At 37.0% G+C, this 18,164-nt stretch overlaps 1 protein-coding gene across 12 annotated transcripts in view; it reads left to right on the forward strand.

The window, feature by feature from the left end:
• SYTL4 (synaptotagmin like 4) overlaps positions 1–18,164 on the forward strand; it is a 161,847-nt gene that overhangs the window by 103,612 nt on the left and 40,071 nt on the right. For all 12 annotated transcript variants that reach the window (XR_009560731.1, XR_009560732.1, XM_060292502.2 and 9 more), the window contains 4 exons: positions 16,184–16,366; positions 16,615–16,830; positions 16,970–17,079; positions 17,311–17,413. Coding sequence is in view for 10 of the 12 variants with exons in the window: in XM_060292502.2 (XP_060148485.1) it covers positions 16,257–16,366; positions 16,615–16,830; positions 16,970–17,079; positions 17,311–17,413 (539 nt within the window). In the remaining 2 variants the exon portion in view is untranslated. The remainder of the gene's footprint in view (positions 1–16,183; positions 16,367–16,614; positions 16,831–16,969; positions 17,080–17,310; positions 17,414–18,164) is intronic.

An 18,164-nucleotide genomic window follows, 5' to 3' on the forward strand; every position in this document is an offset into this window, starting at 1 on the left:
ATGTTGATAATACATGTACTAACCTTGTTCTAGGGATTTGATGTAATGTGTCAAGTAATTATGGTTAAGCAGCTTAGGAGGGAAAGAGAGCTTGTATGTTAACACTTTATCTTTATTTTATATTCTCCAATTTTTACCTACTCTATTGTGTACATATACTCATGTATACATTTATTAATGTTTTATTTGAAAGAAATTAGCATTTATTTTATGTCTTACAGGCCTTAAATAACACCTTAAAATTATCTGCCATATATATAGTTCAATTTAAGTTCACCTGCAGGTTATTTCACTGTGTTTAAGGTTTCTGTGGCCATAGCTAGATCACAGCATCCCTAAAATTAAAAAAGAAACCAAATGCATGAAATCACAGTTATGTGTGAACATGGGCTGGATTAGTCATGAACCATCGTGATTTCTTATTTAAGGGGACTGTGTGAGTGATTTTTAGGTGATGTGGCCTACAAGAAAGAATTAAATGCTAGCTAGAGTTCAGTTTAGAAATCCCCACCATCTGTGACCCAGGCAGGAGAAGAGGGTCTTCCCTGGGGGGATGCTGGTTTATCAAAGCTTGTTGACTAAGGAAAGATAATGGAGTTTCACAGGGTGATGAGGCTTATTGAAAAATGACAATGTGTCGGCTATCACCAGACTTAAAAATAAAGTGTTTTATGCATATAAACCTGGATTTTAAAGCATTCTGTTCTTTTAGTTGTGGATTTTTTATCTTTTTAAAAAAGCTTTTGGGCTGTTAAGGAAAGTGACTTGGGCAGAGGAGGGGATGAACTGGCCATCCTTCTCCCCATTAACCTCATGGGGTTCTAGTGAGCCTGTCTGGCTCCTGTGAGAGGAAGCTTCTAAGAAGTGTACATCTTGCAAGCTGGAAAGCCAAATGGGATTTGTCTTAATAAATGCATTTCTCCTGTTGCTGAGGGGAGTGTTTAGACACATGGTCTTGTTTTCTACTTACTTCTATGTACCACGTTTATGGAGATCTGCCTTCTAGGATCGGTGGTAGGTTTAAGACGCCTGGAATTGCTGAGGAGCAGGAAAAGTGTGAAATCATGAAAATAAGACCACATTTCCATGTATCAAAATAACCACTCTGCAGGAGAAATATATATATTTTAAGACATCCCACTTCCCTCTGGCACTTACTTTAGAGAAGTATTAATATATATTATTTTAAGTGGGAATTTCTTCAAACTGTTTATGAACAGAATTTGGTGGTATTGAAAGGTAACAATGTGGATTCAATCTGGAGGAAACTGTCCCCATCTGTGTTTCTAAGAGCTAACAAAAGAGATTATATTTTAGTTACTCCCCCCATATATACTCCTACCATCATTTAGAAGGGGTGTCCTGGATGAGGAGAATGGGTCCTTTCCCATGTGTAGAGTTGCTCTGAGCCTGGTGCACGTTATTGTGTGGGGAGGTCAGGGGTAAGAAGGTAAGGTAAGGTAAGCTGGACCACTGGCCTTTCAAACATTCATCTGATATTAGCTGAGGACTTTTAAAAAGCTGTACCTCCAGCTCCTGTGGGAAGGATGTCCCCTTTTCCAAATATTACCATGTACAAGCAGTATTATCAGAATATGAAGAGACCCTATAGCATAAAGAGCTCAGACTCTGGAATCAGACTGCCTGGGCTCAAAAACCAGACTGTTCCTTATAGGGCATATGACCTTGGGCAAGTTATTTGCTCGATGGGTGTCTCACTTTCCTCATTTGCAAAGAATTATAATAATAGTACCTACCTCATAATATGATTGTGAGACTAAATGACTCTATGTATGTAAAGTGCTTAGAAAAGTGCTTGGTACATAGTAAACATTATAGAAGTGTTAGCTGCTTTCTTCTTCCTTTCTTCTTCTTCTTCATCAGTTGGTAGATATATTAAAAGGAGGTAAAACTGCAAAATGCCTCAGTACATGCAAACTCCACATTTGCAGAACCTATTTTGGAAAGGATTGTGGGGGACAAGAGAACCTTACTGCAAACCCAAAATCAGAATCTTGTAAAATTGAGAGCTATTATACATTTCTCATTGTTAGGGGAAAATGAAAAACACCTTGGCTACCATAACGCTTTTGAGAAAGGACCCCAGTGCGGGCAGGCCTGGGTATGTTGTCTGAGTTGTAGATTTGCTCCATGGGTGGGCTTGCGGGGGCCTGGACCCCAGCCGACCACTGGGAAGCCTCAGTTGCCCTTTTGTTTTGTAGCCTTGATTCTCACACCTCTATTTTGTCTCCACTCTTGCTTTTCTTCTTTTTGATCGTAGTTTTTAAATTTATGCTATTTTGTTATGTTTTATGCATCTCTGTGAGTCACTTTAAACTCTGTCTGGAACAGTGTATAAATAAATATCTTTTAAACTGATCATATCTAATTACTAATATTTGCTTAATATTTACGCTTGTCAGCTACCTCCCTGCAGAGAGGTGACTTTCCATCTGGGCAAGAATACTGATTCGATTTCTCAAATTTCATAGTAAGATTTCAAAACTGCAATTTGCTCATATATTTTCTAAAGCATATGGTTAATAATAATAAAATTAAACAGCTACCAAAATTGATTGCTTATTCTAGGCCAGGCACTATGCTATGCCCTTTAATCATGACATATATTTGAATCCTCACAGCCTTAAGCAAGAGCTGTTATTATTAATCACCATTTTTACAGATTGGGAAACTGAGACTCAGGGAGGTTGAGTAACTGGCCCAAGGTCACACAGCTAAAAAGTAGTGAAGCTGTGCTTGGAACCTGGCTCCAGACCCAGTGCTTGTAGGTACTTTTCTATGCCATACTGCTCTTAGTTAGAAATGTAGCACATCATTGGAACTTCCCTGGTGGCACAGTGGTTAAGAATCCGCCTGCCAATGCAGGGGACATGGGTTCGAGCCCCGGTCCGGGAAGATCCCACATGCTGCGGAGCAACTGAGCCCGTGTGCCACAACTACTGAGCCTGAGCTATAGAGCCCACAAGCCACAACTACTGAGCCCGCGTGCCACAACTACTGAATCCTGTGTGCCTAGAGCTCGTGCTCCACAACAAGAAATGTCACCGCAATGAGAAGCCTGCGCACTGCAATGAAGAGTAGCCCCCACTTGTTGCAACTAGAGAAAGCCCGCACGCAGCAATGAAGACCCAATGCAGCCAAAAATAAAATAATTAATTAATTAAGAAAAAGAAATCTAGCACATCAGAACTCCAAGTCCTAGTAGAAGAGACTGTTCTGTGTTACAGAATATTCACAGGTCCTGCAGATTTTACACCAGTGTTAATTCTTCAGTATGCCCCTTTTCATCTCTACTACCATTGCCCTCTATTTAGGGCTCTCATTATCTTCCCCCTGGATTTATACCAGAGCCTCCTCAAATCTATATTCTGAAAAACTGTCAGAGTGATCTAATGAGTCCTTGCCTTCCCTAAAAGTCCTCAGTCGTTCCCATGGTCAAAGGCTAATTATCCATGTTTCTGAGCATAGCATATCAAGCTCCTCCTTTGATCCCCACCTACCTCTTCCACATCCTTCCTTACAATTTGATATACAGTATCAGTGCACTCCTTGCCTATACTAGATTGCTTTGTGCCTCCGTGCTTTTGCTTTTGCTTTTGTAAATGCTGTGCCCTCTACCTGGTTAACTAACTGGTAGACATTATTTACAGCTAGTTCATGTGCCACTGTTGGTGTTTCTTTCTAGTCCCCTTTCCCCAAGCTGGAATAGGTGTACCACCTTAGCATTCCCATAATACCCTGTGTGTATATTTCTTTGATTACCATGTTCTTTTATGATTATTTAACTATCTCTTTCGATAGACTGTGTGTTCTTTGTGGGCAGGTACTCTGCATTGTTTTGTCCTTAGCCAGCTAGCACAGCACTTAGCACATAGTTGGCCCTCTTAACTAGTGAGCATTCTGTAAACAGTGCAGAATGCAGAGCTCCAGGTCAGGGGAAGAAGTAGGATTTTGAAGGCCTGAAATCACACAGACATTCAGAGATAACTACCAGCACAGGAGAGGGAGGTCTCACAGAAGAATCTTTGGGACCAGATACATTTACATTATTTAATCTAGGATCCAGAAGGGACTTGAGGAGATGGGAGTTGAAAGGGACAATTGATAAAATAACCAACACAGTATCTCAATGTAAACATTTTGTTGACTATAAGCAATGTTGCATGCTCACTCAGCTGGTTACCAACCAAAACGATGTTCTCAGTTGGTGCCTTGGTGCATAGGTGGCTGGATCCAAACAAGGGGATTTAGGGAAGCCCTGCATCCCTGGAAGCTTTCTTTACTACATGGAGTTCTTTTGTTTGTTTGTTTGTTTTGAGTTCTGCAGACTCACCACATAACCTGTTTTGGTTTCATTTTTCTATGCTCTAAGATCCACTCTCTTTTACCTTTAGATTTTCAAATAATTAGTTTTTTTCCCCAAAGTGGGCTGGATTTTGCTAGCTATGCTTCATTCATGTTTTAGAAACCCACACACGTAATAGGTATTAATTCTGACAGTGCTAGATTGGTCTGCTTCAGACACTATAATTGCCTTGGTCACAATTAGTTAATAGAGTCCACTTTGGAATGTACCTTATGGCAGCACAAATCCTTATTCATTAAGTTGCCCTACTTGCATCAGGCCAACTATATTACAGTCATCAGAATGATTTATTCTTTCCTAATTAACATATAACTATATGCAAGCAGAATCACAATAATACATGTCAATTCATAAGAATGATTTCCCTTCACCCTTCTTTAAGCAAAGCATTTCCCAACTTTTTTGATCACTCTCCCTTACTACCAAAAATTTCAATCACCCCTAATATACATATATTTATTTACAAACTATATATTTGCCACTGTCCTAATATTATATATTATAAAGCATTTACAAAAATAGAAATAAAGAAGGATATGAGATGAAACGAATGCTTTTTAGATTATTTTAATATTTATTAATAGTGTGACAACCTTTGCTCTCATTTCGATGAGAGCAGTGACATTGTGCGCTTCGTTTAAACAAAATCTTGGTTTATGATACAGCTACCTGAAGGTCTGATTCTAAGTTGTTTATTTTTATACTTGATTTTAATGACTGTTGTAGCTGAGTAAAGGATACCTCACAAAACATATAAATCTAAAAATAAAAAAGTGCATTGTTGGATGCACTTACTAAATAACAATACACATATTGTAGTTTCAGGTAACAATTATACAAACGTTTTGTTGCTGTTCCATCTTCTCAGCTCTCAGCATGCTGTCTTTTCCCATTTTTAACAAATGGTTCAAAACTCGTGGAACTTCTTCATTTGGAAGAGTTAGACGATGAAGTACATCTTTTAAGAAACAAAAATAATAATAGAAACATTTTCATATCTACTCTGTATTATTTAGTCTTTATAAAAAGCCCCTTTGATGTAAAACAGTTTACTGTTTGAATGCATTTAAAGTCTGCTACTGCCTTATAGGTATTCTAGGAGTGTAAAACTGCTGATTGCAAGGTTTAGTTACATTTAATCTTAAAACTTTAAAAAGCAAATTTACTGAGTTATAATTTGCATACAATAAACTGTGCATATTTAAATTATACAAGTTGATAAATTTTGACATCTCTCTATACCCATGAAACCATTACCAAAATCAAGAAAGTAAACATATCTATTACCTTCAAAAGTTTCCTTATGCCATTTTGTAATCCTTCCTTCCTGTTTGTATTATATCCCTCTTTTCCCACAACCACTGATCTGTTTTCTGTCACTATAGATTAATTTGCATTTTCTAGAGTTTTATATAAATCATGTACTACTGTGTGTTCTTTTTTGTCTGATTTTTTTCAGTTAGCGTAATTATTTTGAGATTCATCCATATTGCTGTGTGTGTCAGTAGTTCATTCCTTTCTATTGCTGAGCAGTATTCCATTATATGGATATACCACAATTTAAAAAAAATCCATTCACCTCTTAATGGGCATTTGGGTTGTTTCCAGTTTTTGACTATTATAAATAATGCTATTACTATCATTCACATGCAAGTCTTTGCATGGACATATGCTCTTGCTTTTCTTGGGTTAATACTTAGAAATGGAAAGTCTAGGTCATATGGGAGATATATGTTTAACTTTTTGAGAAACTACTAAAATGTTTTCCAGTGTGGTTGTATCATTTTACATTCCCATTGCAGTGTGCGAGAGTTCCAGTTGCTTCAAATCTTGGCCAACATTTGTTATACTTTTAATTTTAGCTGTTCTGGTAAGTGCATAGTGGTATTTCATTGTGAGTTTAGTTTGCATCTCCCTAATGATTAATGATGTTGAACATTTTTTCAGGTGCTTATTTGTTATTTATATATCTTCTTTGGTGATGCATTTGCTTAAATTTTTGGTTCATTTAAAAAATTTAGTTTTTTTTTTAATTATAGAGTTTTGAGAGTTCTTTGTATGTTCTGGATACAAGTCTTTGTCAGATGTACCATTTGCAAATATTTTCTTCCAGTCTATATAGTTTGTCTTTTTATTTTCTTATTAACATCTTTCAAAGCACAGTTTTTAGTTTTAATAAAGTCTATTTTAGCAAGTTCTGGATCATGTTTTAGGCGTCATATCTAAGAAATCTTTACTTTTTTTGCATATGGATATCCAGTTTTCCCAGCACCACTTGTTGAAAAGACTGTCATTTCTCCACTGAATTCCCTTGCATCTTTATCAAAAATCAAATGACTATAAACATAAGGATTTATTTCTGGACTCTGTTCTCTTCCAGTGTCTATCTGTATGCCACTACCACACTCCCTTGATTACTGTAGGTTTATAATGTCTTGAAAACAGATTGTGTAAGTCTTCTAACTTGGTTCTGCATATGTTTTGAACCTCACAATATATTGTTTTCTAATTTTTTGCTTTAAGGAGTCAATTATATTTTTAAAGGAAATTTAAATAAGAAAATAATATTTTTACCCACATATTTACTATAGCATGTGTTCTTCATTACTTTTTATAGACCCATGTTTCTATTATGTGTATCTGGTATTATTTTTCTTCTGCCTGAAGGACTTCCTTTAACATTTTTTATAGTTGCAGGTCTGCTCGTGATTAATTCTTTCAATTTTTGCATGTTTGAAAAAGTCTTTATTTCACCTCTGTTTTTGAATGACACTGGGTTTAGAATTCTAGGTTGACAGGTATTTTTCTTTCAGTATTTTAGAGATGTTCCACTGTCTTCTCATTTGCATTGTTTCCAATGGTAAATTTGCTTTCATCATTATCTTTGTTCTTCTGTATCTAATGTGGTGTTTCCCTCCCACCTCCCACCTCCTGGCTGCTTTTAAGATTTTCTCATTATCTCTGGTTTTAAAAATTTTGACTATGCTGTGCCATGTGCTGCAGTTTTCTTTCTGTTTCTTGTGCATGAAGTTCATTGAGCTTCTTGGATCTGTGGATTCATAGTGTTCATCAAATTTAGAAAAAAATTTGGGCCAGTATTTTCTCAAATATTTTTTCAGTGCCCCCATTTCCTTTGGTGACTCCAATGACACGCATATTAGGCAGCTTAAACTTGTTCCATAGCTCATTAATGCTCTGTTCTTTTTCTTCAGTGATTTTTCTTTCTGTTTCATTTGGATAGCTTCTATTGCTGTCTTCAAGTTCAATAATGTTTTCTACTGAAATGTGTAATCTGCTGTTAATCCAATTCTGTGTATTTTTCATCTCAGACATTGTGTTTTAATCTCTAGGTTTGATTTGGGTCTTTTTAACACCTTTCATGTCTTTATTGAACTTTTTGAAATATGGAATACAGTTATAATAATTGTTTTAATGACTTTGCTAATTCTAACATTTGTGTTAGTTCTTGGTCAGTTTTTGATTAATTTTTCTTCTCATTGTGCATGTATTTTCTTGCTTTTTTGCATGCCTGTTTATTTTTTATTGGGTACTAGATATTGTAAGTTTTACCTTGTTGGGTGCTGCATATTTTTATATTACTAGAAATAAGCTTGAGCTCTGTTCTGGGATGCACTTGAATTACTTGAAAGAGATTGATCCTTTCAGGTTCTGTTTAGATTTGTTAGGCAGGACCAAAGCAGTGCACAGTCTAGGGCTCATTATTTCCCATTATGTAGGCAAGACCCTTCTGAGTACTCTGCCCAGTGCCCTGTGAATCATGAGGTTTTCCAGTTTGACTGGTGGAACAGGCACTACTCCTTGTCATGTGTGAGTGACAGGCACTGTTCTTTTCAATCCTTTCAGCTGGAGTTCTTTCTCTGGCCTAGGGTAATTTCCTCATAGGCATGCCATGTGCTGATCAGTCCTTTGCTGAATACTTGAGGGAGACCCTCTGCAGGTCTCTGAAGACCTCACTCTGTGTGGCTCTCTCAGGTACTCTGTCCTATGAACCCTAGCCAGACTTTTAGCTCTGTCACCTCCACTCGGGGAGTTCACCAAGCTCTGCCTGTATTCGTCCTCCCTGCACCATGGCCTGGAAACTCTCTCAAGACAGTGAGCCTGGAAAATCAGAGGGCTCACCCTATTTGTTTCCTATTTCCCAAGGATCACAGTCTTCCATTGCCTGATATTCAGTGTCTTGAAAATCACCATTGTTTTATGTATTTTATCCATTTTGGGGGGTGGGGGGTCCAGGCAGGGTAAAAATCTATCCATTCTTGGCCAGAAATAGAAGGCCACTGACATTTTATAATCCCAAATTTTCATGACCAATTATAATTTGTAGCCCAATTTCAATTCTAATTTTTCAAAAATGTGCATACCATCACGTTTCTTGACATAGGTAGATCAGTTCTAAATATCTGTTCAAAAGTATACAGAATCTGACATGCAGTGATGCAGATCTTTTCATATCACTCATCAGTTTCTGTGTAAAACATACTATCATTTGCTTAACAATAGCAGTTTGATTCAGGGTTTCTTGGTTAAACTAATATCCTTTGAAAGACACTGGTTTACTTTTTCATTTTCAGTGAGGTATAAACTTTACCAAAATTGTCCATTGCCCTTGGTCCAAACAGCAAAATGCTTTTGTCATATCACTTAAGTGGGACATGACTGATAATGGAATAGAATTTATGTGCAAAACCAGCACATCATTATTACTTGTGGGTTTAGAGGACTAATTAAATACCAATTCAGCCTTTGTGCCCTTGAACATGGGTCAATATTTCTGGAATTCACTGTCACCTCTAAAGTTGTCAGCATAGTTTCTCACTTAAAAAAAATGCCTGAAACTTTAAATGGTGTCTAGATGCAGTTTACCTCACACTTCATCTGTATTCTTTAATAGAAAATAAATGTCACTTTGTAAGACCCAGTCACATCTTAAAACACAAATGCACATATAAAAACTGACAAAAATAAAAATAGCTAAAACTTGGAGTGCACTCTCTGTGTTTACATTACTTTAAACACTACATATTTTAAAAACTCATTGAATCTTTATAACAAGCCCAAGGTGGTAGGTATAGTTATTATCTTCCTTTTACAAATGAGGAAATTGAAGCACTGAGAGGTTTAGTCATTGCCCAAGGTCACTCAGCTAGTAATTGATGAAGCCGGGATTCAAATTCAGGCAGTCTGAGTCCAGAGGCCATGCTTTTAACCATGACACCAGTCTGCCTCAGGAAAATAAAAATACTTTGCTCTCAGCTCTAGTACCACTCTTCAGTTTCTATGAGTTTAAGTTTAAACATATAAATACAAATAGATTTCTTGGTGAAGACATTCAGTAAGCGTTTATTGAACTCATATTGTGTATCAGACACTATGCCAAGTAAGCTCTTGGGGGTATGAAGTCCAGATACAGTGCCTCCCTTCAAGAAGGCCACATCTGGTGGAAGTTTCTAGTTTGAGCATAAGTATTACCATCTTCACATTTATATGTGCATTGCATGTTTGGGAGAGGGAAGGTTACCAGTGTGCCCAGCAAATTAAACATGGAAAAATATGTTTTATTTGCTGCCCAGTGCAGGGACATTATTTGATGTTTTTCTAATTCACACCAGTTTCCATTTTGGGGACACCACAATGATTTTAAAGTCAAGTACTGTTCTTACAAGGACGTCTATATCTTTGATAATCTTTTTTATATTTTAGGCCCTTGCCCAAGGTCATATAACTAATAAATATCGCTGCTCTGTTGAACTGGTCTTCAGAATTTAAGATAATTTGAGAGAGCTCCCCTCACCCCTTCTTGAAAACTAGCTGTGTTAGTGTTGGTGTTAATGTTCATTTATTAATTATTATTATCTCTTAATATACAAGATTAGGGTATAAAATGGATATATCCATTTGGATAAATAATTCTACACATGTTCACGTGTTCTACAATTATATCAAGATTATTGTGTTGTTCAAGTTGTCTGTATATATACTGTTTTTATCTGCTTGTGCTATCAGTAGACAGAGGTATATTAACCTCCCATTCTGATGGTAGATTTTTCAGTTCCCTCTTGCCTTTGTAAGTATTTGCATTAAAATATTATCCTGAGCAATAAATATATGTAATTTTCTAACTCAACAAACCATCTTTTCTAAAATATCTTCTTGTGGGCATGAGGGCCCCACAAGGATGCTATATTAAGACATTTCATTCGAGTCTTGACACCCCACGACTAACATGGAACAAATTGTCCATCAGAGCTTGGGTTCGGACATTCATGTTATCTGAGCTGTGATCTTCTCAGTAGATAATCCTTACCCTTTTGACTATATACCTCTGACTGAATTTCAGTGAAGGGCCTTAACGAGTTTTCTTGGGCTTTGGTTTTGCCATTAAATCCTAGTGCTGTATCCGTCAATTGGGAGAATATGAAAAGTGACAGGTTTTCTAACCACAAATCTGTCTGTTTTTCTTATTTGTGCCCCTATTATTTTTCTGAGTTACATTTTTCAAAACGTGATGTGCCATTTACCATAAAAATATATCACTTAACTCATTGCATATAAAAGAAGTGTTTCTATCCCATGTTTTCCTTTTTGAATTTCTAGAAAACATTCTACCGTATGGTATGGGCATGGTGGTGGTGGTGGTGAGGCAGGCAGCAAGTTTCTTCTTTAAGATGTTAATGATAGATTTAGTACAATTATGAAGTTATGATTTCTTCTTTGGCATATGAGTTATTAAGACGTATCTTTAAATTTCTAAAAGTATCAGGATTAAAAATTATCTTTTGTTATTGATTTCATATTTAATTTCCTTGAGGTCAGAGACCATGGTCTGTATGAGAATGGTTTCTTTGAAATTTACTGAGACTTGCATTATAACCTAGTACATGGTCATTTGGTGGTGGGGGGTTGGTAAATGTTCCTTATGTGCTTAAAATGAATATGATTTCCAATTGGATATAGAATTCTACATATGGCCATTAAATCAAGCTTATTTTGTTCAACTTGTCTATATACTTAGTAATATTTTATCTGCTTGTACTTTTTTTTTTGCTTTTACTATTAATAATTGAAAGAAGTATGTTAATCTCCCCCCCTTTTTTTTAACAAATTCTAGACTATTTTATTTGTTGACTACAGTTATCGGTATACTGCTAGATAATTTACATAGATTACATCATTTTTTTTCCTTTTTTAATTGAAGTATAGTTAATGTACAATATTATGTAAGTTACAGGTGTACACTATAATGATTCACAATTATTAAAGGTTACATTTATAGTTATTGTGAAATATTAGCTATATTCCCTGTGTTGTATCCTTGTAGCTTATTTTATATAATCTCCCATTTTGATGGTCCATTTTTCAATTTCTCTCTCTAGTTGTACATAATCTTCCTTTATATATTTGGAGGTGTTTTATTAGTGCCTATTAATAAAACATACTAGGTTTTTTTACTCTATGTAGTGGTCTTATCTTTTATATAATGCTTTTATTATTTTGAAGTTTTATTTTTTAGATATTAATATAACTACCTCAACTTTATTTAGGTTTACATTTATCTGGTATATTTTTTCCATCTTTTTTACTTTCAGTCCTTCCTGATCTTTATGTTATAGATGTGTCCCTCATGAAATGGCACATACCTGGATTCTTAAATTTTATATAGTCTGTTAACCTCTGTATTTAAAAGGATGAGTTTTACTCATATATTTTTTGTTTGTTGAGATGTTGGAGCTTGTTTTTACCATCTTATGTTTTGCTTTCTATTTGTTTCAGTTTTTCTATGCTTTTTCTCCTTGCCTTAAAAATTTTTTTTCTTATTCTGTTTTATTTTCCCCACTACTGACTCTGCAAGATTGCATCTCAAGTGAGCTGGCTAGTAACAGGGTTAACATTGGAAATAGCAACCTATGGTCCAAGGTGGGGTTGGGGGTGGGATGTGGCTTTTCTAAAAGGAGTCACATTGGCAAGTGATGGGGGAGAGGAGGCAGGGAGCTGATGGAGGTCATGGCTGATGGATTCTAAAAACGTTTTTTTTTTTTTTTACAAGGGTGAAACAAGAATGTCTGATGGGAACTAGGGGAAAGGGAAGAGGGGATGTGAGATGAATGAAGGCTTAAAATAGAACCTGAAAGGACTAGGTAAGGGAACTGAACTAAAGGCATGTAAAAAGACTTATGGGTAACAGTGAGGGTCCAGCTGAGATTGTAGACCAGGAATTATGTAGGACCTGGGTATAGGAGCAGAAAAGGCAGACTACTATAGCATTGGTACAGGTTTGGAATTTTGATGGACAGTTGCTGCAGAGAGATGAAGGTGCATGAATATGGAAGATATTGGTGAGAGTGGTTCAAATGTTGAGCCATCTGGAGTCCAGGATGGGTAGGGAAGGAATATAGATCAACAGGAGGCAAGTAGACCAAGAGAAAATGGAGGGTGGGCTCAAGAGACTGTGGTCTTGATGAGGTTGAAGAACAGGTGTAGTGGGAGTAAGCTGTAATTGAAAAGTAGGGATTTTTGAATTTAAGATTCCAGAGGGGGGCAATTCTGGTTGGTCAAGTCCATGAGTGAAAAATAAAGGGAAGATGTATAGTATTAGCAGTTCCATTTTGTTATGGTGCTGTCTTTGTTTCCTCAATGATGCTGTTACTTCCTTGGCTTTTACTATTACTTGGTCTCATTATTGTGCCAATGTGCTTGTCTCATCACAGAACTCTGCTGCCTCTCCACAAACATCAATTTTCTAATAAATCTGGTTTTGCTCTCATTTCCAGTATGCCTGTGCCATTCTTGGTCTTTAATTGACAGACAATTGGTGATACCTATTTTATCTAGGAGCCGCTGATTTTTTGCCAGTTCTTCAGCCATAATCACACATATGGGAATTCATTTCCACAATGCTTTTGATTGCTCTGTTCAATATTTTATAATTGCTTATTTTATAATTGCTTTGGCCGCGATCCTGCCTGGACAGAGCCAATAGAGCACTAGCTCTAGAATCTGATTGCCTGGGCTTGAATCCCAGCAACTGCAATTACTTTCTGTTTATTCTTGGGCAAGTTAACCTAACCTCTCCTGAGTCCTCATCTATAAAATGTGGATAATAATAGTACTCATTCTTGGGGTTGTTGTGAGGATTAAATTAGTTAATATATGTAAAGTACTTGTTGCCTGGCATGTAATAAATTCTCAATAAACGGAACTGTTGGGGTGATGATGATAGTGACGATGATCAACAGTAGTGGTGGCATATGCAACACAATGTGCCAAATACAGTGTTAAGTGCTGGGCCAGATACATAGAAGAATATTGAAAAAGTCCTTGTTCTCATGGAGAGTATATATTCTCCTCAGGGATAAGAATTAAGAATATTTCCTCAAGACTACCTAAGAAAGGGCCTATGAAAGAGGCTTAGCATCTTATAGTTCAATAAAGACCAAGAAATAGTGAAGTCAAGAAAATATTGAGATTTCTGGAACCTGTGTCACTTTGCTGTGTTGTTTATACTCTCTATTGTATTGTCGGTAATTAGTTTTAAAAAGTGACAAGTGCTTGTTGTGTAGTTTCAAGGGAGAGCAGAGAAGGTAAGTATGATCCTCATTTCATTTCTCATGCTCTGTCCATCCTGGGCTGTTTGACTCTCATGACAACCAAATCTATATTTTCAGATGCAGTCTCTCTTCCTGAGGTACAGTTTTATGCCTCCAATTACTTCCAGAACCTAATTATCTGGATATCCAGTATGCAGCACAAACTCAATATGACTGAAATGAAACTTCTTGCCTTATTTTCATACCTGTTTCTTCTCTTACAGCCCTTATCACTGTCAGGACTGTTACTAGTCAGTTGTTTAACCTTGACATACACAGTAGGCATCTTTGCCTTCACCTTCTTCATCCTCTCCACTCAATCAGTCACTCCATTCTGTCAGTTCTACTTCTCAAACCTATTCTGTGTTCTTTTTTCTTCCTGTTCTGGTTTAGGCCTGCCCTGCAGCAGATTCAGTGAGTACGTGTACTCCAAACTTGTGTTCCAAACATTGTGATGGGACCTTTAACACACATTATTTAATTTTCTTGACAAGCTTGAGAGGTAGGTCATTTCGTAGATGAGAAACCAGAGGATGACAGAAATACAGTGACTCTGCCTAATTGGTTAGAAGCATAGTTAAGTAAACCTAGATTGTCTTTTTGTCTGGATTATTATAATAATCCCCCTGTCTCCTTTGAATTTTTTTCTTTTTTGAAATTTAAAAGTAAGACATGTTTGTAAAAAAAAAATCAGAACTATGTAAAGTAAAAAGTAAAAGTTGCCCCCTTGCAGTTCTGCTTCCCAAGAGAAACCAATAATAATGGGTTTTGTTCTAGACCTTTTTCTTTGCATATACAAATGTATAGATAAATACTTTACCAAAGAGATCATTCAAGTGCAGTCCTGAAATGACTTTTTTTCCCACTCAGGACCATATTTTCATACAGATCTACCACATTTTTAAAATGGATACATAGTATGCTATCATATGGAAGTATTGTTTTGTTTAATGATTTCTCTGTTAAAGAACTTCTTTTTGCTCTTACAAATAATATTGCAGTAACTTTCTTGTACGTATACCTTGCATACACATTTATGTGAATATTTCTATTGGGTAGGTTCTTAGATGTGGTATTGCTTGCCTAAGGAGTATGCATATTTTACAATGTGTTACTAACTGTACTTCAATTTTTCTTTTGAATCAGTCTTCCATACTATAGCTGGAGTGATCTTTGTAAAACAAATTTGAGTATGTCATTTCCCAATATCAAAAACAAAGCAACAACAAAGATGTTCAATGGATTTCTGTTGTCTATGTCATCAGTTTTTAAATTCTTAATTTTTAGGAGTATTTGAGAGCTACATAATCTGGTTCCAACCTGTATTTCCTACCGTTCTCCCCAACCAACAAACATATACTCTGTTCTATAAGGTAAAATCCACCTGCTCTGTAAAACCTTCCACATGTATAGTTCTCTCTCTTCCCTCTCTAGGCAAGATAGAACTAGTTACTCCCTTCTGTAAGTTCCCATAACAATTTATTATCCCTTTAATAGCACTTAGTACACTGTGCTATGTATCTGTCTCCCCCTACTACTCTGTGACCTTCTTAAAGACAAGAACTGTGCCTTACTCATCTCTGTATCCCCAGCATGTTGCCCAATACCTGTGATTGAGTTCTCAACAAATGTGCGTGAAATAGGTGAAGATATTCTTGAGGTAGTGTTAGCAATAAGGACTTTGGGAGATAGAGTAGGTGACAGCAGTTTTGAAGTGTAGCAGAAAGCTGACTGCATCCTGGGAACATGGATGCTGGTCAGGAAAGGGGAAATGGGTTTCAACTGGCAGAGGTCCCTGTGTGGTTTTCTCCACTACAGAGACCAGCTGTCTGATTATTTGGCTTAATAGACTTGTTACTTGAGAACATTAAAACAATTGAAAATTGGATGATTGAGGAGACACTTTGGTGGAGGGGGAATTTGACTCAGCTGTTCTGTGCTCTTTCCAGACTTATGTTGAAAGACCCAACCCTTTGGCAGAGTCATGAATAAGTGTTTCTTCTTGAAAAATCAAAGCCTCTTCATTTTCAGGGTAGGATTCACCTGGGAGTAGGAATGGTAAATTGGTCACATACTTCTATGTTATCTCTAGCCTGGCTCAAGGGAGAGGTAGCCCACCGAAAGGCTCTAGGGCTGTGGGCCTCTTCTGGAGTAAATTACCTGTGCGAAATTAGTTCTTATCTTATTTCAGGTAACTCTGGGGTAGCTCTCCTGGACTGGTAGCTTTGAAGAAAGAAGAGTAGAAGGAAAAACTAGAATAAGTCATGTCGGAGATACTTGACCTCTCTTTTCTGTCTGAGGTGGAAAGGAATTTGATCCTCAGTGTTCTACAACGAGATGAGGAGCTCCGAAAAGCAGATGAGAAAAGGATTAGGTAAGAGTCCCAGAAAAATCATGGGTTCCCAGGCCTTTAACCAATGATACCTGGACTTTTCCTTATACTTCTCATCTGACTTTCAGAGGAACTTGTGTATGAGGTTTACAACTCCTCAGTGGGTCAGGTTGGGTTCTGAGGTTGCTTCCACAGAACCAAATAGTCTTACTGTCTCTACCCCTCAACCCCTCTCCATCCAGCCTATGCAGATTTCAAATCACTTGTGTTTCTCTTTTGGGTCTTGGCAGACGACTGAAGAATGAGTTACTGGAGATAAAAAGGAAAGGGGCCAAAAGGGGCAGCCAACACTATAGTGATCGGACCTGTGCCCGGTGCCAGGAGAGCCTGGGCCGTTTGACTCCCAAGACCAACACTTGTCGGGGTTGTAATCACCTGGTGTGTCGGGACTGCCGTATCCAGGAAAGCAATGGTACTTGGAGATGCAAGGTGTGCGCCAAGGAAATGTGAGTGTTAACTTATGGCTGAGTAGAGAGAAGAAATGGGGCCCCAGTTGTGGTTAGAATTTCTCCCCTCATCCTTTGTTGGTTGAATGTCAAGGGCATTTTTTTAATCCATATGTCATTTTCTTTTATTCCTTTGCAGAGAGCTGAAGAAGGCAACTGGAGACTGGTTTTATGACCAGAAAGTGAATCGCTTTGCTTACCGCACCGGCAGTGAGATAATCAGGATGTCCCTGCGCCACAAACCTGCAGGTACCGGACCTGTCGGGAAATGGTTCCTTGAGGTGCTTGACCCTCTGCTGTGGGTGATAGACCCTCTGCTGTGGAATCTTAGTGTATTCTTATTGGTGGTGTCTTCACTCCATGAGCTCAGCCTGTTTGTAGGGAACATGAAGATTGTGTTGATCCTTTCTGCAAGCATGCTGTGTTTCCGTTGCCCCCCCTCATCACCACCCCTCTGCCATGCTTTTGTTTGTCTTGAAGTGAATAAAAGAGAGACAATGGGACAGTCCCTCCTTCATCAGTCACAGATGGGCAATATCTGGCCAGGAAGAAAGATCATTCAGGAGCAACAGAAGGAACCCAGGTAAGAACCAGCAATCATTTAAAGAACTGCTACACATTCCTTTAATTCTTTTATTTTTTTACTTCTATTTGTAAAATAATAGACGCTCATTGTAGGCAACTTTGGAAAGTACAGAAAAGAATAAAGAAGGAAGAAAAAAAAAACTTCCTAATCCTGCAACCCACATATAAACATTAACATTTTGGTATATTTACTTTGTGCTTTATAAGAACAATTTGAAGACAAATACAGATAACACATACTCATTATTAAACATTTAACCAGTATAGGAAACAATAAAGAAATCAACAAATCACCCAAATTCTTACTACCCCAGTATTCATATTATGTGAAAATTATTTCAGATATCTTTTGTGCATATATGTAGATAGAGGGATGGGTGGATGGATAGACTGAAAAGCCTTTATAATATTGGGTCATAATATAGTAAATTAAAAGCTTTGTTTAATTTTACTTGAATTTGACAGAATAAAACACTGAAATAAAATACAGGAATTGCTAATCTTCAGACGAATGTTTCTTTACCATAAAAGATATTAGTCATTAATATCCATTTAAGCTTAAGAAAAAATATGAAAACCATTGAGCAGTTAGTCATTTTTTGTAGTGTCTTTTTGGTAACAGCCTTATCAAGCTATAATTCATACACCATATAATTCACCTATTAATAGTGTACAATGCAATGGTTTTTAGTATATACACAGAACGGTGCAACCATCACCTCAATTGATTTTAGAACTTTTTGTCACAT

The sequence above is a fragment of the Globicephala melas genome, chromosome X (assembly GCF_963455315.2).
Source record: "Globicephala melas chromosome X, mGloMel1.2, whole genome shotgun sequence".
Lineage (NCBI taxonomy): Eukaryota > Metazoa > Chordata > Mammalia > Artiodactyla > Delphinidae > Globicephala > Globicephala melas.